Genomic DNA, 24,086 nt, shown 5'->3' with positions numbered 1-24,086 from the left:
CTCCGCACATCATGATGCATGTTAATGTGGAATCTAACTAAAAAATTGATCTCCAAATACAATAACTATTCAACCTCTTCCTGTCATATCGATATCATCATAAAAGGATTGTGGCAATCTGGCATTAGTTAGAGGGGTACTTGGGTGTAACAATAGTAGTACCATCCTCAAAGGGAATGCCAATTTACAATCACTGTGATTGCCAGTGATAGCGCATTTTGACATTGTAGTCTACATATTAATATTTGTCTAAACAAAATTCTTATGATATATTATTGTATAAATGCCATACAGGGTGAACGCTAACACAACAGACTGCAATTATTGTTTGTGTTTTATTACTGAAAGCATGACAAATGTTTTTGTTTTTTTATTCTGCTCACTTATATAGCGCTATTAATTCCCCGGCGGTTTACATGTATCATCATCACTGTCCCAGTTGGGGCTGACAATCTACATTCCTATCCGTATGTCTTTTTGAGTGTGGGAAGAAATCAGAGAACCAGGATTAAACCCACGTAAACACGAGGAGATCAAAGAATTAAAATGATCGAGAAAGCTAAAAAATAACATAATAATAATAAAGTATAAAAGTATGATCTAATAAAACTTATTGATGCTCATAACCAAGTGTTCTCTACAAGGAAATAACATATCAAAAATTTCCATGGCAGACCATGGACTATTTTGCCCCAAAGCAATCAGGTGCAAGTCCTAAGAGTCCAAAGAATTAAATCAAAAGGGGAAAGTAGAAGGTAAAATAAAATTCCCAGGGAGGCATGGCAGACTGTGGGAGGCATGGCAGACTATGGGAGGCATGGCAGACTATGGGAGACGTGGCTTACTATGTGAGGCATGGCAGACTATGAGAGACATGGCAGGCTATGAGAGGCATGGCAGACTAAGGGAGGCATGGCAGACTATGAGAGGCATGTCAGACTATGGGAGGCATGGCAGACTACGGGAGGCATGGCAGATTACGTGAGGCATGGCAGATTACGTGAGGCATGGCAGATTACGTGAGGCATGGCAGACTATTAGAGGCATGGCAGACTATGGAAGGCATGGCAGACTATGGGAGGCATGGCAGACTATGAGAGGCATAGCAGACTATGGGAGGCATGGCAGACTACGAGAGGCATGGCAGACTATGAGAGGCATGGCAGACTACGGGAGGCATGGCAGACTATGAGAGGCATGGCAGACTATGGGAGGCATGGACTATGAGAGGCATGGCAGACTACGGGAGGCATGGCAGACTATGAGAGGCATGGCAGACTATGGGAGGCATGGAAGACTATGAGAGGCATGGCAGACTACGGGAGGCATGGCAGACTATGAGAGGCATGGCAGACTACGGGAGGCATTGCAGACTACGAGAGGCATGGCAGACTACGAGAGGCATGGCAGACTATGAGAGGCATGGCAGACTATGAGAGGCATGGCAGACTACGGGAGGCATGGCAGATTACGTGGGGCATGGCAGACTATGAGAGGCATGGCAGACTATGAGAGGCATGGCAGACTATTAGCGGCATGGCAGACTATGGAAGGCATGGCAGACTATGGGAGGCATGGCAGACTATGTGAGGCATGGCAGACTACGAGAGGCATGGCAGACTATGAGAGGCATGGCAGACTACAGGAGGCATGGCAGACTATGAAAGGCATGGCAGACTATGGGAGGCATGGACTATGAGAGGCATGGCAGACTACGGGAGGCATGGCAGACTACGAGAGGCATGGCAGACTACGAGAGGCATGGCAGACTACGAGAGGCATGGCAGACTATGGGAGGCATGGCAGACTATGAGAGGCATGGCAGACTACGGGAGGCATGGCAGACTACGAGAGGCATGGCAGACTACGAAAGGCATGGCAGACTACGAAAGGCATGGCAGACTATGAGAGGCATGGCAGACTATGAGAGGCATGGCAGACTATGAGAGGCATGGCACACTATGGGAGGAATGGCATACTATGAGAGGCATGGCAGACTATGGGAGGCATGGCAGACTATGGGAGGCATGGACTATGAGAGGCATGGCAGACTATGAAAGGCATGGCAGACTACGGGAGGCATGGCAGACTACGGGAGGCATGGCAGACTATGAGAGGCATGGCAGACTATGAGAGGCATGGCAGACTATGAGAGGCATGGCAGACTACGGGAGGCATGGCAGACTACAAGAGGCCTGGCAGACTACGAGAGGCATGGCAGACTACGAGAGGCATGGCAGACTATGAGAGGCATGGCAGACTACGGGAGGCATGGCAGACTACGAGAGGCATGGCAGACTACGAGAGGCATGGCAGACTACGGGACTAATTATTTAAATGAAACCTTTCACCTTATTCATTCAGCTCGATCCGCGGGCAGCATGAATCACATGTTAGATTAACAATTGCAGCCAGGCATATTATTCTCTGTAACACTCCAGCATTTAAGAGAAAATATACTTTAAACATCCAGCTGGGCACCATAGCCGGAGTTGAGACTATTCCAGTGCCACCATTGGCGGCTTCTCTCAACGCTTCTGCAGGTGATTGACAGGTCTCTCCCTATGTACACATTATTCAGCTGTCAATCACCTCTACCAGCCCAATGAAAAGAGCTGGTCGGGCGCAAAGCCAGAGTAGCCTCATCTCCAGTTATGGCTCTCAGATGTATTTTTGAAGTATATGTTGTGTTAAACATCGGAGCATTTCAGATAAATATTTACCTGTATGAAATAATGAATCCAGGATCTGATTAATGTTGCTGTGATTCGGACAGTTTGAATAAGCTGATAGGTTCCCTTTAGATCAGATTTTTCTGCTAATAGTTTTTTCTGTACCACTTTTTTTTTACCACTATATTTAAAAACAAAATTAGTAATCTTGAAATTTTCACACTAGTCATTAGCTGTTTTTTTTTAGACTCATACTTCCTGTCATATGAGGAAGAGCTTTCAGCAGGTGCATTATCAGCAGAGGCAGGATTATAAAGACAGGTAATACCCCTATACACAGCTGAAAACAAGATTTTTACAATACACAATGATAGCTGACTTTGCTCCCTTTCCCTTCACAACATAAATGACCTTTGTACATCCTGATTGGATGCCTCAATACAAAAGATATGGTCAAAGTCTGTTCATTGCCGCTAATGTACATATGTTGTTTCCTGCAACAACAAGAAGTTGGACTCTAAACAAGCCAGAAGTGTGAAAATTAATACGATATCTATTTTTTTTATCAGTAATACAAGTTGTATTATGGAAATAAAAATGCTAACATTTTACAAAATATACATTTATTACAAAAACCTGATTTAAACAATATGTAATTTTCTGATGATAGCTTCCCTTTAAAAAACATATACCTATGCACAAACTGTATACTATTATTAGAGAACAAGATGGAAGGAAAAAACAGTTTCCTTCCATTACCCAGTCAGTTGGTAAGAGGACCAGCCTGTATTCTGATAAGTACAGGCTATCTTATGGCTCTGGGTGCTTTTACATAGGCTACCACCCTTCATTATTAGGCCACCACCCTTCATTAATAGATTGTAAAAAGGAAAGATTCCTTTCTTAAAAGGAGATTCCAAAGATAGGAATATACAAGGAAAGAGTTATAACAAAATTGTAAATATAGTCTCAAGAATATGGTCATTTGGCACAAATTATTAATTGTAATAACTTTTACCCTTTTTTTGTATCTTAAAATCAGGAAACTGAAGCAAGATTGTCCAAATACACACGACTAACAGCTCTTGGATTAAATCAGTCCGTCCATAGTGTATCATACTGTCAAACGTAAAGTGGATTTTACACACCAAACTCTATCTTCTTTTATTTTACAGAACAAATGAAAACCTGACAGTAAATATTGTTTTCATACACTAAAATACCAGTAAACCATCTTCTTGACATGCACGATACACTGGCTGTTTGTTGCGCTAGACACTCTTTTGTCTGTGTACTTAAAAACGTCTTGGAGCCCTCACAAATATGATCTTAAATCTTCTTAATACCTTCTAGACTCCCTTAAAAATAATGAGACAAGTTCTTTAAATCTACAGCCAAATATCTCCATTACATGATTGCCATGAAGTCTGAGAGCGCATACCTAAAATAACACCGAACATACAGTAATCCATTAAAACTTTACCAACTGGTTAAACAAAGACAACATTGTCCAGATCATTGTGGGACTGCATGGTGTTCCTTCTGTACTTGAGCACTATGGAAAGTAGACCCCTAGCCAGACATGGAAACACGCACCACATGCTTTATTAAGGGATACAAATACTTTCAAGATAAAGGACAGGGTTACTTAACATGTGATGAACACACAGAGCAATGAGAGTAGGTAAATGATCATGTGCAGCTCACATCATCTTACTAGAACAAACAGGATAGATTTGGTTTCATTACTGAGATAACCATCTTCTTTATATATATATATATATATATATATATATATATATATATATATATTGTAAGGAACACCTAAAGGACGAGCTAATAAAATGATCAGACATGAAAAAAATTTACAATAGAAAGATAGATCAATAGATGAGATAGATAGATAGATAGATAGATGATAGCTAGATAGATAGATAGGTGATAGATAGATAGATAGATAGATAGATAGATGGATAGATAGGTAGATGATAGCTAGATAGATAGATAGGTGATAGATAGATAGATAGATAGATAGATGGATAGATAGATAGATGATAGCTAGATCGATAGATAGGTGAGAGATAGATAGATAATTGACAGATAGATAATTGATCAATAGAATAGACAGAGGATAGGTGATAGATAATAGTCAGATATATAGGTAGAATAGATGTTAGCTAGATAGATATAGATAGATATAGATAGATATAGATAGGTGATGGATAGATAGATAGATGATAGATAGATAGAGGGACAGATGGATAGATAATAGATAAATACAATAGATGATAGATAGATAGGAAATAGATTGATAGATAGATAATAGATAGATGATTGGGGATAGAGTGAAAGATAGCTATATAATAGATAGAGTGATAGATAGAATAGATAGATGATAGATAGATGATAGACAGATGGATAGATAGATAGAGGGCTAGATAGATAGATAGATAGATAGATAACAGATAGATGATAGGTGATAGATAATACATAGATATATAATAGATAGATAGATATTAGCTAGATGATTCATAGATGAATAGATAGCTAGATAATAGAGATATATAGATAATAGATAGAAAGATAGATAATAGATAGATGATAGATAGCTCATAGATAATTCAATAATAGGTAAAATATAGATTGATAGATCAATAGATATATGATTAGATGATAGATAGATAGATAGATAGATAGATAGATAGATAGATGGATAGATGGATAGATGGATAGATAGATAAATGAATAACCAAAAAAAAGAGACTCCAAAATAAAGTGAAAAAGTGGACTTTACTAGTGTGGCTAATCAGTGGTAACATTTTGGTTCTATTGAACCTTTTTCAAGACAAGATTAGATAATAGATACTTGATATTTCTTAAGATAAATAAATAGATAGATAGAGGTATAGATAGATATTTTTTTTAAATAAACATTATTTTGTATTTCTAACACATTTTAGTCACGGTCTGCACAATGGTCAATTGTTGAGGAGAATCTCACAAATGCCCTAAAAGCTGTGATTTCCCAATTTAGGTAAAAAGTGTGCACAGATGAACCTTTCGCTCGGCCATGTGTCGTGCACCAGTCCGTCTTAAAGAGGGGAAAAGTCGTTACTGGGAATCATGAGAGGTGCCTGACTGAAGGAGGGATGTTAGAGAGTGATAACAACTAAAACCAAGACAGATCTAATTATTGCAGCAGAGGAAATGACTTAGACAGGGAGTAAGTAATGGATGTTTTAAACTTTTAATTGCCCATCTTTGAGTCTGTGTTGGACCCAAAGCACTTCATTATGTTGCTTTAATCTGCGGTGCTCTGTTCTGGGGCTCGGGGCAGCACACCAAACTCCCTGTTGTTTTTGATTCCACAGCAAACTGACCAACTACAGATGGCACTGGATGACTGGAAGGAGCGTTAACACCTTCACTGCCCTGCGCCAGCTTGTGTAAGCAAGGGACGGAGCTCAGATACTATATATGATTACTCGGATGCTTTGATACAGCTAAAAATCCAGTCTGACGGTGTCTAAAGTGTGTGAAATAGTATGTGACACGGAAAGGCTTAGAGATACTCAAACAAATCACCAAGCCTAACTCACTTTTACTCTCTTTTCATGAAAAAGCAAAAAAAAATATTTATTACTGTAGATAAGGATGGTAAGAAAACAGAAAAAATATCATATAAACCCCATAAAGTACAGAATAAGTGGTAAAGCAGCAGCTTTAGTGGTCGGTATAGATTTTGGCGCCCTAGAAGCAAGGTTACATACGCTCGTAAATTAAGCTGCACACGGTACGCCTCATGGCTTATTATTACCATATATTCAGAATTCAATTTTATGTTATAGAAAGCAGAAGAAGAAGAAAAATGGACAATATCTGTTATAGGATGATAACTAATGTACAGATAGTTTCATCATACAAAATATGTATACAAAAATGAAAACCATGGATAGCAGATACTAAGGAATAATTTCCTAATCCTGATTTATAGGGTCAGATACTCCTGTGTGATATGATACTTTATCCTGTTACATATGTGGTGTAGGGGGTGGAAAAAAGGCAAGTTTGCTTTAAAGAGTTGCAATATTATTTGTAACTTCAAAGTGCCTTCTAAGGTAGCCCCATTATATCAAAGTCTGGATGCAGAAAATAAATCCACTTCATACTTGTCAGAAAAGCTGAAGCTTTAAGTGATATATTATCGTTCTCTGTCACATGCATTATCCAACAGCCACTAAATCACACCAGGCAAAACTTCAGGAAGAAGCAGTATTGTTCAAAAAAATATGTCTGCAATCTACAGAGAAGCCTAAAGACTCACAGAAAGGCAAATCTTAACAGTTACTCAGCTCACTAGAAGAAAAGCGAACGTCTTTAGATTTTCTTGCTCAATCCAAATGCAGAAGATTTGGTTTCTGCAGAAAAACTTTGCCAATTCTGGGGCCCCTGTATACACTCATCTTAGATATTATATAAGGAGAGAAGAACCTATGAGAATAGCATAAGCCCCATTCTAGAATTAGATCACATTTTAGGCTAATTTTGATATATATATATATATATATATATATATATAGACCGGTATATATATATGTTTCGTCACTATGAACAATTAGTCATCACATTGCTATCTACCACAGTTGTAATCATTTCACCACTGTAGATTTAACCACATTTTGGCCACATCAATAATTTTTATTTTTCATATCTCCATCTTTACCACTCTAATGGGAATTTAATGTACCAGATATTCATTTCAGGACACAGACAGCACAATACATATTTAAATTATATACACAAACTGAAAGAATGTAACCTCAGACTGCAAAAAGCATAAAAGGAAAATACGTCTTTGTATGAAAAATGTCTCTAAAACCAATATAAACTATACAAAAAAATTGAAGATAGAGGGGGGAAAATAATTGGAAAATACAGTAAATAGTAAGCAATTTTTACCTTTTCATCAAATTCTTCACCGCGCTTTCGTTTCCGTCCTGTACCTCCTCGCTTGTTTCTTTGGTTTAATCGAATCCACTTTGAGACCTGGGTTGGAGATTACAGAGTTTGTTTAGAGATACTCTACTTGTGTGCAGATGGCCCATGTGCGTAAGAAACTATAAACAGACGCTACACACATTTTTCCATTGCTTCACTGGGTGGAAAAAAACCCTCCTTATCCTCTTCAGCCTGAAATTACGTTCCTAAAATATGCATAGTTCATATACTTGATAAGTGAGAGAATGGAGCCTTATCTCTGGGAAAGGCTGGTCTGAATAAAGATGACAGGAATCTCAGTAAATTTAGCATTTTTTGGAGAAATCATTCACAACATATGAGATCAGAATGTGTTCTCTGTCCCCCTCCTGCTCTCTAAAGTGTAGTACTCTTTCTCTATGGGGAATAAAGAGACAGGTAGCAGCTAAAAACTTTTTCTCTTGTGTTGTAAGAATAAACATTGATTCTAGTGAGTGTATATATAAAATACACAACGAAGTAACACCCCAACAGTTACACCATTAATTTATGTATCGCTAAATTTCTTTGCTTTTTGACTTTACTGACTTTTACGAGTTAATATACTCTATTGCTCAGGAGGGATATTTTTATCCGTGGTTCTAAACTATTAAAAAAAATAATTCTGTACCATGTTTTCCAGAGTTTGGAGAGGACTTGGAGGCAGGGAAGAAATTACCTTCATTCTTCTGGAAAACAAACGATATTTCTATTGTAACCTGGCACTAAGTCTAAGGTAACGTTTCCTTCTCCTCGTTCCCATTTCAAGTTATGATCACCCTATAACCTGTTTACAAGTGGTGGTGACCAGAGTAAAGCCCCCCCCCCCCCCCCCCCCCGATGTCTACTCTTTCTCAGTTCCAATAAAGTACACTTCATGTCACTAACATTCCTACAAAGGATGTCGCTCCCCTACCCTGGCACTAAGTCTGTGTTAACGTTTATTTCTCCTCGTTTCCATTACAATCCATGGTCACCCTAAGTCGTGTTATAGCCTGTTTACATGTGGCAGGGACCAAAGTAAAGGGCCCCCCGACATCTTCTCTTTCCCAGTTCCAATAAAGTATACTTCATGTCACTAACATTGCCACAAAGGATGACGCTCCTCTACCCTGGCACTAAGCCTGTGCTAACGTTTCCTTTCTCCTCATTCTCATTACAAGCTATGATCTCCCTATAAACTGTTTACAAGTGGTGGTGACTAGTGTAAAGGCCCCCGACATCTTCTCTTTCCCAGTTCCAATAAAGTACACTTCAGGTCACTAACATTCCAACAAAGGATGTCGCCAAGTGAGTGAGCTCCAGGTGGACTTGATAGACTGCTGAAGTCTGACTACTGAGATTTACAAGACGTGCTTCCCCTGCAGTGTGAACAGCAACAGGTACAGGACAAAAGATACAGGAGTGGAGGGAGAAGGCATCCTCCTCAGGCAGTCCTTACCTCTTGTTTGACTTGCTGCACTAGTCCATTTCCTGTCCATGTCTGGCTTTCCTCCAGCAAGGGCTACATAAGGAGACACAAGTAAAGAAGAGCAATCTTTTGGTCATGAGGTCAGCCAATCAGCAGCACAAATAATGTCATAAGGCTGTGATTTATCTTGTGTCTACAGGGCCAGCAGTCCCATCTTCCCTCATAGCTGGCAGGCTGCTGTAGGCTGTGCATCCCAGCAGTGGTGAGGGAGATGCGGCCTCCCTCCCTTCTTCCTTCCCTCAGCTGCCTGTCTGCAGGGAAGAATGGTGAGGAGAGTGTACAAACGTGTCTTGTTAGGAAATGAAACACCTCCAGCTTATGCTGTCTACTGGGGAGGAGCCTGCACATTACATTGGGCTGGAGGTAGAGACTTTCCCGGCAATATTTGTTCAGCGTCAGCCTCAAATACTTCGCTTGCATGATTACGCTCACACATGCAAAGTTTTTTTTTTTTTTATTCCCTCTCTTCTTCGCAGAACTACATTGACGGATTACTTATGGAATGCAAAGGGCGGCAATGTTTAGAATATTGGCTATTAAAAAATCAGCAAGCTCTTCTCAGTTCACACACACCTCAAGCTGCCGAATACCTAGAGGAATACACCTTGTGCAACAACACCCTGCCTCACAGCGATAGTCCAGACACTGAGTTATGCAAAGCGTGCAACAATTCGGGATGGAAGCCGAGTAAGGCCGCCTGCTCTTAGCACGATTCATACATTATAAGTTTTTTTTTTTTTTTTTTTAAGATCGTTGGATTGTATGTATTGCAATTATATTTCTAAATACTTTTTGTAATTCCAGAATTTTCCCACACGAAGTTCTACGATGTCTCGTCTTCTCGGATTTTAATATCACATTTCATATTATTTACACTAATTCTCTGTAGCGGGTTTTTTACACAATCTTATCCAAAGATACCAAATGATGACCCGTCGTAAGTAGACATCATCGTACTTTACGCAAAAAAATTAAAAATATTGTCATCTTAAAATAAACAATTTTAGTGCAAAATAAACCGTCATTATAATAATACTCAAATTAGAGGAGTTAAATCTCGATGGTTTTTCGTAATTTTAAAAAACAAACTATGATGTAAAGGTAAACCATCTATTTAAATATTGTTCTGTGCAAATGTTTTACACAGGTGTGGAAAAAAGGCTGTTAACATTTTATTTTAATCAATTAAAGAAATGAAAAAGAGAAATATAAATCAAATCAATATTCGGGGTGACCACCATTTGCCTTCAAAACGGCATCAATTCTTCAAAGATCTAAGTACGCATGCACAACGTCAGGGATTTTGTAGGATTATAATCAGGTGTATGAGTATCCAATTATACCAAATAGGTGATAAGGGTCAACATTTTCATATATAGGTTGTAACACAGTCATTAAGGCGGGCTTTACACGCTGCGACATCGCTAGCAATTGCTAGCGATGTCGAGCGCGATAGCACCCGCCCCATCGTACATGCGATATCTGGTGCTTGCTGCCGTAGCAAACATTATTGCTACGGCAGCTTCACACGCACATACCTGGTCGGCGACGTCACTGTAATTGCCGAACAATTCCTCCCTTCAAGGGGGAGGTGCGTTCGGTGTCACAGCGACGTCACTAAGCGGCTGGCCAATAGAAGCGGAGGGGCGGAGAGGAGCGGGACATAACATCCCGCCCACCTTCTTCCTTCCGCATTGGCGGTGGACGCAGGTAAGGAGATGTTTGTCATTCCTGCGGTTTCACACACAGAGATGTCTGCTGCCGCAGGAACGACAAACAACATCGTATCTGCAGCAGTAATGACATTATGGAAATGAACGACGTGACACAGATCAGCAATTTTTTATGCTTTTGCGCTCGTTCATCGTCGCACCTAGTATTTACACACTGTGATGTCACTACCGGCGCCGGATGTGCGTCACTAACGACGTGACCCCGACGATATATCGGTAGCGATGTCGCAACGTGTAAAGCCCGCCTAACTGAAACAGACAGAGTTGTGTTGGAGGCCTAAAACTGGTTGAGGAACAGCCACATTCTACTACAAAGGGAAAATAGTTTCCTGTCCCAGGTTATACACTATGACTATGTAAGGGGTGGGCAGACCCCTTACAATGAGGTACAGATTCCCCGGAATGTTGTTGTTCATTAATAAAAATGTTTTATTGTTATATGCACTGTTTTTAGGGGTTCCCCTAGTGGCCGGGTGGGACGGCTGTCTCCACAGAAACAGGGCAGAGGAAAGGAGGAGCCGGCAGCAGAAAGGGGAGGGAGAAGTTGAGTTGTTGAGGAAAAAGTTAGAACCAGGAGGCAGTTGAGTCCGGGACGGGAGAGAAGAAGCAGAGAAGGGGCAGAGTGTGGGAGCTGGGTGAATAGGAAAGCCGGAGAGAAGAGGAGAAGGCGGAACCTCAAGTGTGAAGCAGTACTGGTGTGGGTCCGGTCTGTGATAGCCGTAGTGGGAGCCAGGTGAAGTGGATTAGCCGGGCACATCCCCACTGGAGGAGACGTCAGGAACAGGTTTTTCCCCTAGCAAAAGTGTGAAGTCACCTGAAGTGTTGTGCCTCTGTGAAGAAAAAGCGCGTAATAAAGATGCCTGCTGGTTCAATTGATCCATGTCTGCAGAGTCTCTGTACAACTGACGACGGCGTCTGCACCACCACACTCTGCCCCACCAAGTCATCTCCTGTCCCAAAAGTGACGGCGGCACCAGGGGTAAGCCTAACAGAAGGGGCCACGACTACAATCCCTGAGGCACCCCCGGCACCCCGTTACATGTGGCGTAGTCGGCAGGATCCGGATTATATGCAAGGGGTCCCGACTCAAGAAGATGGAGACCAAGTGGTGCCTAGGGCACAGGATCCGGATTATTGGCGAAGAGTCCCGATCCCTTGGTGGGAGGAAGAAGTAGTGCCTGAGGCGTTGGACCGGGCACAAGATGGCGGCAAGATGACCATCGTCCTCAAGGACACAGTAAGCGCGCGAAGAATTGGCGCCAAAAGAAGAGCCTGGGGCTGGCCGGTGAAGAAAAAGAAGTACGGAGTACTCCGCCCAAAGAGGGGAGGTGCTGGCCCCAGGATGCTGAGAAAAACATGTGAAGTGGGCGGTGTTCCAGAAAAAAAAGAAGAACCGCCGTGGAGGGGTCGATCTGATGTGGGAGACTGGGGGTGGAGTATATCCAAGAGCGGGAAAAGTAGGCCCGCCTCCACTTCCTCCAGCATCTCCACTGACCCCGCCGCCATTACCAGAGATGCTGACTGCAAGCAAGATGGAGACCGCAGGAAAGCAGCAAGATGTGGTGGCCGCGCTAGCAGCAACTAATCTGGGCAGGGGACGCCCGAAGCAGGCTGCAGCTGCGGAAGGACTTCCTCTCAACCTACCGGCTGTACCCGGAGGACCGGAGCGGCCCACGAAAGTTACCTGGGTTACGACCTGGGACGCCGCGACCGGAGAGACCACGACCGAGGTCCGAGCTACGTACACCGCACAGCTGCCGTCGGGAAACAGATTCCTGGGAACCCCATACCCATGCCCGGAGATACCCCGGCCAGTCGCGGTGGGATCTTCCACCCCCGCAACAGTTCCGGCCCCGGAAGAACCACACGCCCGGGAGCTAGAAAAGGACGAGTGGGGTTTCTTCTGGGATCCAGTGCAGCCGTTGTCCCAGATTCGGCGGAAGTCTCCATCACCAGAACCCGACCCGGTACAGGAGCGCTTGCTGGCCGAGACCGTGGCCCGTGAAATGATGGCCGGTCCCCGGAGTGATGAATTCGAGCGACAGTGTACCGTCGGAACTGTGGTAAAGTTCAACCAGAAAGAGGGTTATGGTTTCATCGAGGATGAAGAGACCGGTGACCATTACTTTTATAACCGGGTGAACCTGAACACTGAAGGCCTACCACAACGCCTGCATACTTTATACCCGGGAGAGAAGGTGCGGTTCATGAGAGAGGTGGGATGCAGAGGCCTATTCGCGGTAGGAGTGACCCGGATGCCCACTACCCAAGAGGCTGCCCAATGGCAGCAAGAAATCGAGTGGGAGGAATGCCAATACCAGCGGCGTGCACAGCAAAGACCGGTATTAGCTGAGATCTCCCACTCGAGAAGTACACTGGCCGTAGCCCCGGAAGTCATGCCCGGACCGAGCGCTGACCCAGAGAAGGGGACCCCGGCGGTGCTGGCTATACAACAGAGCCTGGTTACTCACCTGGTAATCGTCATGGGCAGCCCCCAGCCGTCCCATGCAGCGACCCCATCACCCCCGTCGGGGGTTGAGGAGACCGAGACACCGGAGCAAAATGTCAACTATGAACCCTTCCGGAGGCTGCGCCGGTTGCCTGGCCAGTCCTTGTCTGACTACGTGAGGGCTCAACGTGCTGAATGGCAACGGGCTTATCACCCTGAGTGAACCGTAAGAACGGAAGATAGTGGACCTGTTTATGTTAAATACCGGCATTGTTCAGAGCCGGAAAAGTTCTGCTGTTTGCAACCGGTTCAAGCTGCTAAGCCCGGAAGGAGCCTGACGCTGGACTGAGCCAGGGGTTCCTCCGTGTAGTTAAAGGAAACTTTGCTCTTTTGTGTTCCTGCCGTCTAAGACCGGGAGTGCTACAAAAGCCTCCGGGCAGAAAATCTACAAAGACCGGGAGAGCTTACTGAAGGCCTCCGGGCACACTACTACTAAGACCGTGAGCTCCCAGGAGAGACTCCAAGCGCTGGACTGGTGCGCCTCTTGCGTGTGCCCTAAGGTGGACATGTTTATAGTTTTATTATAATGACTGTATTACATAACTGTGTTTTTAGGTTTATGCCTTGCCGGGAGGCTTAGGCTTAAAGAGGGGAGGTATGTAAGGGGTGGGCAGACCCCTTACAATGAGGTACAGATTCCCCGGAATGTTGTTGTTCATTAATAAAAATGTTTTATTGTTATATGCACTGTTTTTAGGGGTTCCCCTAGTGGCCGGGTGGGACGGCTGTCTCCACAGAAACAGGGCAGAGGAAAGGAGGAGCCGGCAGCAGAAAGGGGAGGGAGAAGTTGAGTTGTTGAGGAAAAAGTTAGAACCAGGAGGCAGTTGAGTCCGGGACGGGAGAGAAGAAGCAGAGAAGGGGCAGAGTGTGGGAGCTGGGTGAATAGGAAAGCCGGAGAGAAGAGGAGAAGGCGGAACCTCAAGTGTGAAGCAGTACTGGTGTGGGTCCGGTCTGTGATAGCCGTAGTGGGAGCCAGGTGAAGTGGATTAGCCGGGCACATCCCCACTGGAGGAGACGTCAGGAACAGGTTTTTCCCCTAGCAAAAGTGTGAAGTCACCTGAAGTGTTGTGCCTCTGTGAAGAAAAAGTGCGTAATAAAGATGCCTGCTGGTTCAATTGATCCATGTCTGCAGAGTCTCTGTACAACTGACGACGGCGTCTGCACCACCACACTCTGCCCCATCAAGTCATCTCCTGTCCCAAAAGTGACGGCGGCACCAGGGGTAAGCCTAACAGAAGGGGCCACGACTACAATCCCTGAGGCACCCCCGGCACCCCGTTACAACAAGACTGCGCAAAAAAACCCAAAACACAAGGTAGTTATACAATGTCAGCAAATTATTGAGAAGCAGATTGCAGTTTCAATATATGCTGTTCAAGCCCTTTTGAAGAAGCACTAAAAATAGGCAATGTTGAGAACCATAAATACTGTGATCGGCCAAGGAAGCTTACTACAGCAGATTTAAGACACATCATGCTTACTTTCCTTTAAAATTGGACCATGTTTAGCAGGATCCAGGTACACCCATCTGCTGTTCAAAGACTTATAGTCAGAAGTGATCTTTGTGAAAAAATTACTGCCAAAATGCAAGTTCTTCAACATGGCCAATCAGCTGAACGATGAACAACAACTAAGGGACTAAGTAGCAGAAAAATGGCAGTAGGTGCTCTGGACTAATGCATGAAAATGTGAAATATTTGATTAACAGAATACAAAGTCGTACAATAACGCTAATCTGCAGACAACAGTGAAGCATGGAGGACATTTCTTGCAAGGATAGGGCTGCATTTCAATTGAATGAAGTTGTGGATTTGGTCTGGATTAACCCCTTTAACCACAAGCCTGTTTTCACCTGCATGACAAAGCCTATTTTTTCAATTCTGACCAGTATCATTTTATGATGTAATAACTCTGAAACACTTCAACAGATCCCAGTGATTCTGAGAATGTTTTTTCGTGATATATTGTACTTTATGATAGTGGTAAATTTAGGATGATATTTTTGCATTTATTTGTAAACATATCAAAAATATGGAGAAAATGTTGAAAATTTAGCAATTTTCAAACTTTTAATTTTTATGCCCTTAAACCAGAGATTTGTGTCACACAAAATAGTGATAACTAATAGGGATGATCGAATATCACAAATATTTGGCAATATTCGGCTTCAAGAATATCCGACGAATAGGTCGCCGCTATGCGAATATTCGATGCCCAATGTAAGTCCATGGGAAGAACGAATAGTTACTATTCGGCAACTATTCGGGTTTCCCATAGACTTACATTGCCCATCGAATATTTGCAAATAGATGAATAGAGGCGACTAATTCGGTGAATATGGGCGTTGCCGAATATTTGAGGTATTCGATCATCCCTAATAACTAACATTACCACATGTCTACTTTACATTAGTGCAATTTTTGAAACATCTTTTCTTTTTGTTATGAAGTTAGAAGGGTTCAAAATTGATCAGCGATTTCTCATTTTTCCAACAGAATTTTTTTTAAAGATTTTTTTTAGAAACCACATCACATTTGAAGTGACTTTGAGAGACCTAGGTGATAGAAAATGCCCAAAAATGACACCATTCTGAAAACTGCTCAAAACCATATCCAATACATTTATTAACCCATTAGGTGCTTCATAGGAACTAAAGCAATGTAGAAGGAAAAAATTAAAAGTTTACTTCTTCGCTCAAAAATGTTACTTTAGCTCTAAACTTAGCATTTTCACAAGGATAACATGAGAAAATGCACCATAAAATTTGTTGTGTAATTTCTCCTGCGTACACCGATACACCATGTGTGGGGGAAATCCACTGTTTGGACGCATGACAGGGCTCAGAAAAGAAGGTGCGCAATTTGGATTTTAGAGCACAAAATTGGAATAGATAGCAGACGCCATGTCGCATTTGTAGAGCCCCTGATGTGCCTAAACAGTGGTAAGCCCCTACCGGTGACCCCATTTTGGAAACTACACCCCTTAAGGAATTTATCTAGATGTTTGATAAGCACCTTGAACCAATAGGTGCTTCACAGAATGTTATAACGAAAATACATTTTTACCACAAACATTTTCACAAGGGTAAAAGGAGAAAATGCACAATACAATTTGTTGTGAAATTTCTCCTAAGTAAGCCAGTACCCCATATATGATGGAAAACGACTGTTTGGACACACAGCAGGGATCATAAAGGAAGGAGCGCTAGTTGACTTTTTTAACGCAAAATTGACTTGAATCGTTAGTGGTTGCCATGTTGCGTTTGCAGAGCCCTTGATGTGCCTAAACAGTGGAAACTTCCAGAAGTGACCCCATTTTGGAAACTAGACCCCTCAAGGAATTTACCTAGATGTATGGTGAGCACCTTGAATCTCCAGGTGCTTCACAGAATTTTATAACCCTGAGCCATGAAAATGAAAAAAATTAACTTTTACCACAAATCTTTCATTTTCCCAAGGGTAGCAGGAGATAATGCCCGATTCAAGTTGTTGTGAAATTTCTCCTGTGTACGCCAATACCCCATATATTGTGGAAAATTACTGTTTGGGTGCACGGCAGGGCTCTGTACAAAGTGAAGAAGGAGCACAGCACATTTTTCAGTTTTGATTTAGTTGGAATGGTTTGCTGGTGCCATGTCACATTGGCAAAGCCCCTGAGGAGCCTAAACAGTGGAAACACCCCCACGAGGGATCCCATTTTGGAAATTAGACCGCTCAAGGAATTTATCTGGAGGTTTGGTGAGCACCTTGAATACTCAGGTGCTTAACAGAATTTTTATAAGTGAGCCGTAAAAATGAAAAAAAAAAATTTAATGCAAAATTTTTCATTTTCACTAGGGTAAGAGGCCATAATGGACATGAAAATGTGTTGTGCAATTTGTTGTGCAATTACTCTGGAGTATGCTAATACCCCATATATGGTCGAAAATAACTTTTGAGGCACATTACAAAGTGAAGAAGGAAGAAGCATCATATTTGAGTTAAAATTTAGTTGGAATGGTTTGGGGGTGCCATGTCACATTGGCAGAGTCCCTCTGGTGCTAGAACAGCAGAAATTCCCCACAAGTGACCCCATTTTAACACGGCACCCCTCAATAAATTAATCTAGGGGTGCACTTTCAGCATATTGGTACTACAGGTGTGCAACAAAATGTTATATTATTGGGCGATGAAGAAAGAATAATCACATTTTTTTACCCACAAAATGTTGTTTTAACTCTAGATTTCCAATTTACAGATTTCACAGGGGAATAGATAAAAAAGGCCCCATAATATATTACACAATTTCTCCAGAGCCCCGCCATCACTCCTATCTCCTATCCGAACTATCCGATTATGACGTACTGGATACATCGAAGGTCATGAAAAGGTTAATAGTGTCCTCAATGCTGAGAAATGCAGACAGATTCATATCCATCAAGCACTTCCATCAGGGAGGCATTTGATTAACTCTAATTTGTTTTTATTTAGATAATGATTCCAAACCATTCATTAAGATCTATCTACAGTGTAAACAAGAATGAGGAGTCCTGGAAGTGATGATATGGCCCCACAGAGCTCTGATCTTAACATCATCGAGTCTATCTTTAATTTCATGAAGTGACAGAAGAAATTGTGCAAGTCTACATACACAAAGATCTGTGGTTAGTTCTCCAAGATGTTTGTAACAACCTCAGCATTTTTTCCCAAAGACAGTGTGCAAGTGTGTCTGGAAGATATCATGCTGCTTTGAGAAACTTTGACAAATTGACAAACACTTTTTGCCATTATTCTAGTGTGAAACTGTTTAAAAAGTTCCTAAATTTTGGCAAATGTGCCCCAATATGTATTAATATTTCCACATAATTTGTTTTTCATGAATATGAAGTTGGAGAATGAAATGAAAAAAAAAAATGAAATGGTGATGGTTTTCGTGGTTTTGCGCACCTATCCTATCAAATACTGTAAATATAAGCTCTATAATTATAAGGTCAAACCTTTGGAAGAAAAGTCATAAGCGAGATCATAAAATATATTCTATTAGAATGCTGAGTAAAAATGTTTAAAATATGAGAATATTTTTGTAGTTACACAAAACAATTGGAACTTTTGCAAGTTTAGGCAAGCTTGGGTAACTTTATGAAAAGTGGCCAGAACTTAGTGAAAGGGGTTTGGATCAATATGGATGACATGTTGATTGTAATTTAAGACACAGAGGTGATACAATTACAAGAGCACTGCAGTCCAGTCCCTGACTGGCGTACATTTCTTATCTTGGCACAAGGCAGCTGAAAGATGCACCAACCTCACTAATAGGCACATATTATAATTCATTTTGCAGCAGACCCCTCATCTGGGCTAGCATGCAAAATGTCAGTCTTGATAAATTTAGGTCTTAATGTGTGAAAAAAGACTGATAAAGTCAATACAGTTTTACTTTAACTTTTAAAATTCACATGTGATAAATTTGTTGCATACATATATGGCGCAGTCTCATTCATTTGTATAAGGTTTAAGTAAATTAATTTGTTTGCCAGCAAAATAACCTCATTTTAGGGCGGTCATACCATGGGTGCAACCTGTGCAGCCAGCTGGACCCAAGAGGATAGGGGGTCCATTTCCAGCATCAAGCAGCCTTTGTCACATACCCATGAAGGACTGCATTATCATTAACTTTTGGGCTTCAATGAGCCCATATAATATTGCTGTGCAGGGAACCCCTTTTGTCCACTACTGTCTCATTTGTAAGGAATTGATCTTCAGTCACAGAAATTACTGCTACAAATCTGTGGTATAAGAATGTACCCCTATGATTTATTCACAATTGGTGATTTTCAGGCTTTTTTGTGATATCATTATTTTTATGTGTTTTATTTAACAAGATTTTTAGTGTCATTTTTTTATTTACCCATTTTTTTCTGTTAAAAAGCCCATTGGGAAAATGCACGAAAAATGCCACACCTAAAGCCTACCATGCATTCTACATTTGGAAAAATGCTCCAAATTTGTAACCGCCCTCCCATCCCTCAAGAAAAAAATTGTTCTATAGCGTACTTCATGATTTCCTATTCTCTTACAGCTAACATCTGCCCACAAATTTTTATTTAAAAAAAGCAGGAAGAAATCTAGAAAAATAGAAAAAATAGCACAAAGAGAGTATAAAACTACCATTATAAATCAGTCATACTCCTGTGAGTATACACTAAAACCATGCCATGCTAATATCAGAATATTCTACCATTTAAAGTGTAACATACAGGGGATGTATTTTACAATTGTTGAATTAACCTACCAATACATTTTCGAAGTTCAGAAGAAAACTTAAGTGCATGGCAAAAACACAAACAAGCTTTAGGAGCGATTGCTGATAAAAAAAGGAATACATTTATAAATAGCAGTATGTGTCACAACATGATCCACTACATGTAGCTATCTATCTATCTGATACCCACATACTGTATATACATGTATATCTAAACTGAGTCCACCACTCACATTTTGGTAAAAATGTTAATATATCTCTTCATGGGGCACCACTGAAGATATGACACTTTGATACAATGTAAAGTAGTCAATGTACAGCTTGTATAACAATGTAAATTTAGTGTGCTCTCTAAATTACTCAATACACAACCATTAATGTCAAAACCTCTGTCAACAAAACTGGGCACACCACTAAAGTGGGCTTTATACACAGCGACATCGCTAGCGATGTCGCTGGTGAAAGCAGCCGCCCCGTCGGTTGTGCGTCACGGGCAAATCGCTGCCCGTGGCGCACAACATCGCTAACACCCATCACACATACTTACCTGCCTAGCGACGTCGCTGTGGCCGGCAAACCGCTTCCTTTCTAAGGGGGCGGTTCATTCGGCGTCACAGCAGCGTCACTAAGCGGCCGCCCAATAGAAGTGGAGGGGCGGAGATGAGCGAGCCGAACATCCCGCCCACCTCCTTCCTTCCTCATTGCGGGCGGCCGCAGGGACGGAGATGTTCCTCGTTCCTGCGGTGTCACACATAGCGATGTGTGCTGCCACAGGAACGACGAACAATCTGCATCCTGCACCAGCAACGATAATTGGGATTAGAACGACCGGTCAACGATCAACGATTAGGTGAGTAATTTTGATCATTAACGGTCGTTCATGTGTTTCCCACAATATCGCTAATGTGTTTCAACGACATCGCTAACGATGTGACCCCAACGACATCTCGTTAGCGATGTCGTAGCGTGTAAAGCCCATGTGGCGCCCCTGAGGCTTCCGTCGCCACAGGTCATTGCACCCCATCTGCGGTGTGATGCCCCATTCTGGGAGAGGAAGAGAGTGAACTTCGGTCCCCTGGTAAATTCACACTACACCCATTGCTAGGGACACACAGGACCAGGGAAAGTGGCAGGCAACCCTCCCATGCTGCATGCTGAGAGGGGCTGTAAGACCCATCCCTGCTCCCATAGGTTACAGCTTAGCAACTGGGGAGGTGGGAGGAGCACGGACAGCAGATAGAGATAGGGAAGGTCAAGTTTAGTTAGTTCGCTCAGGGAGTGAGAGAGTGAGGAGTGAGCATGTAGTGAGAGGAGAAGAACGAGAGCAAGGAGGGAGGAGGAAGACTGCTGGAGGCAGGCAAGGAGGAGGAAGAAGAGAAGGAAATAAAGGGTCGCAGGGCCGCGGGTAGTCCTGTAAGGTACCACGAGCAGTCCTTGTTGGGTACCGAAGCCGAGGGCCCAGAGGCGCTACGGGTAGCTGCAGGCTGCGGTGGCCTGGTCCACAGTGACATCGGTGGAGTGATTAGCTGCGACAGGGGACGGTCCCTAGAGACTGGAGGAGTGAAAAGACAATCTCCAAACAGTAAAAACCGAGGCCCAGGGAATTGCAAGCTCCCAGGGCCAGAACCCAGAGCAGACCTTCAGAAAAGGGGTAATCAGCCGACAGGTGACCCCCCAGCCTGGAGGCTGTAATGGAGGCCAAGCCAAGTCCATCTAACTAAGGCAAGGCTAGTGAAGACAGCAGAGAAAGAGACACTAAGAGGAGGGTACCGGATTTCACGCTCTGAATCATCCAGAAACGGCGGAGGTCCCTGACAGTGGTCTCAGCAGTCTGAGGGTCCCTACAACTGTGACAAGAACTGTGAGTAAAGAACTTGAACTGCACCCTTGGAGTTGCCTCTGTTATTCCATCTGCATAGACACTCACAAGCACCAACTGTGCCCCGGGCACTGCTCCACCTGTGGGGAGCAGTACTACCATTGCTGCCATATCATCATCCCGGAGGCATCACAGCAGCGGCGGCTTAATAGCCGCATACCACAGGTGGCGTCACGAACACAAACTTTATTCAACAAGCCACATATAGTACTGACACCCACCAGGGCCACGGAGCCGGGCCCAGCCACCACTGACTACCACCGGACTAGTCCGGCCCGGCACCGGGTGTCCCATAGCCCTGGGGTGGGCGAGTCACCTACTTAAGTTAAAATGGACAAATTATGCCCAAAGCATCAATATTTTGTGTGCCCATAATTCAAGCACTGCCTTAACTCTATTGGGCATGGACTTCAATAGAGCTTGACTGGTTGCCACTGGAATACTCTTCCACAACTCCATGACAACACTAGAAAGCTGGTGGATGTTATGGAGCTTGCGCTTCTCCACCTTCCTTTTGAGAATGCGCCACCAATGCTTAATAGGGTTTAGGTCTGGAGATATGCTTGGCCAGCCTAGCATCTTTACCCTCAGTTTCTTTAGCAAGGCAGTGGTCATCTTGGAGCTATGTTTTGGGTCGCTATTGTGTTGAATACTGCTCTGCTGCTCAGTTTCCAATGGGAGGGGATCATGCTCTTCTTCAGTCTATCACAGTACATGCAGTGTTCATGGTTTCCTCAATGAACTGTAGTTCCTCACAGCCGGCAGCTCCAAACCCTGACACTTCCACCACCATGCTCGACTGTAGGCAAGACATGCTTGTCTTTATACTACTCACCTGGTTGCTACCACACACACTTGACGCCATCTGAACCAAATACGTCTATCTTGGTCTCATCAGACCACAGAACATGGTTCCAGTAATCCATGTCCTCAGTCTGTTTGTCTTTAGCAAACTGTTTGTGGACATTCAAGTGCATCATCTTTAGAAGAGGCTTCCATATAAGATGACAGCCATGCCAACCAATTTAATGCAGTGTGCGGCGTATGGTTTCAGCACTGACAAGCTGACCCCCACACCTTTAATCTCTGCAGCAATGCTGACAGCACTCATAGGTCTATTTTGTAAAGACAACTTCTGTATATGACGCTGAGCATGTGCACTCAACACCTTTGGTCAACCTTGGATTACAACCTGTCTTGTTACACTGCTCTATGGTCTGCTGCAGCTCAGTTTCAAGGTGTTGGCAATCTTTTTATATCTTAGGCCATCTTTATGTAGAGCAACGATTTTAATTTTCAGATCCTTAGTGAATTATTTGATATGGGGTGCCATATTGGATTTCCAGTGACCAGTATAAGAGATTGTGTAAGCGATATTACCAAATTTATCACACCTACTCCACAATCACGTCTTTGACATTGTAACACTAATGAGTCACATGACACTGGGGTGGAAAAATAGCTAATTGGGCAAAATTTGGCCATTTTCAACTTAAGGGTGTACTCACTTTTGTTCCCAGTGGTTTAGACACTAATGGCTGTGTGGTGAGTTATTTAGAGGGCACACCAAATGTACACTGTTATACAAGCTGTATAGTTGTCCTATGAAAAGATATAATAAAATATTTACAAAAATGTGATGGGAGTAATCACTTTTCTGATATACAGTATATAAAGAAATGTGACGAGCACAAGTTTTTTTTTATTTATTTTTTTTTACCTGTTTTCTTGCTGAAGAAATGAAATGTAAAAGAAGCATGAAATGTAAAATGCAGATGTTTCTTAGTTTCTTTTTTTAGCATATAAAACAAAAAAATGAGCATCAGACAGGATGGGGCAATAGGATGCCTAGCCTACAGCATTCTGCTGCTATAGACTTGCATTGTAATTAACATTAATCCGTCGGAATCCTGTTCAACAGGACAAAAAAATGAGAATGCTCTGTTTGTTTGTGTTACTGAAAAAATGGATCTTGACAGAAACTACAGGGACAAATGGGCACTTTTAACCATGACGAAAGCCTCACTGAAAACATATGGATCCTTTAACGGCTATATTTAAAAAAATTGACATTTTAACAGGATGCTAAATGCTATGGAATCTAGTTCTACTCCAATACAGGAATACAGGCTGCGTAGATGAATAGAGATGAGCGAACCGGTCCCGGTTCGGCTCGAGGCGGTTCGCCGAACGGGGGGTCTGGCTCGAGTTCGGCTCGTCGAACGTTCGACGAACCGAACTCGAGCCCATAGGAAACAATGGCAGGCAATCACAAACACAGTAAAACACCTAGAAAACACCCTCAAAGGTGTCCAAAAGGTGACAAACAACTCACAACACAACACAAACACATGGGAAAGTGACAAGGACATGTACTCATGCGAAAACAAAACAGCTGGACAAGGAAAAAGAGGAGGACACACAGATATAGGCATGGCACGCCCTTCTAAAGTCATGTAAAACACCGCAAGGTGACTCCAAGCGGAGTCTCCCTTTTTTCCAAAAATTGGGCCCCACACACCCACCCCTTCAGTGGCAGCAGTTGTGCCCCAGTTGTACACTTCAC

At 42.7% G+C, this 24,086-nt stretch overlaps 1 protein-coding gene across 5 annotated transcripts in view; it reads right to left on the bottom strand.

Annotated features, from left to right (window-relative positions):
* AOPEP (aminopeptidase O (putative)) overlaps window positions 1-24,086 on the bottom strand; it is a 670,220-nt gene that overhangs the window by 106,447 nt on the left and 539,687 nt on the right. For all 5 annotated transcript variants that reach the window (XR_012724789.1, XM_075318588.1, XM_075318578.1 and 2 more), the window contains 2 exons: window positions 9,130-9,192; window positions 7,632-7,718 (listed from right to left, as the gene is read on the bottom strand). Coding sequence is in view for 4 of the 5 variants with exons in the window: in XM_075318588.1 (XP_075174703.1) it covers window positions 7,632-7,718; window positions 9,130-9,192 (150 nt within the window). In the remaining variant the exon portion in view is untranslated. The remainder of the gene's footprint in view (window positions 1-7,631; window positions 7,719-9,129; window positions 9,193-24,086) is intronic.

Source organism: Anomaloglossus baeobatrachus, chromosome 1, assembly GCF_048569485.1.
Source record: "Anomaloglossus baeobatrachus isolate aAnoBae1 chromosome 1, aAnoBae1.hap1, whole genome shotgun sequence".
Classification (NCBI taxonomy): domain Eukaryota; kingdom Metazoa; phylum Chordata; class Amphibia; order Anura; family Aromobatidae; genus Anomaloglossus; species Anomaloglossus baeobatrachus.
Note: the sequence above shows the minus strand (reverse complement) of the source record. Positions and strands in the feature narration are given on the sequence as shown.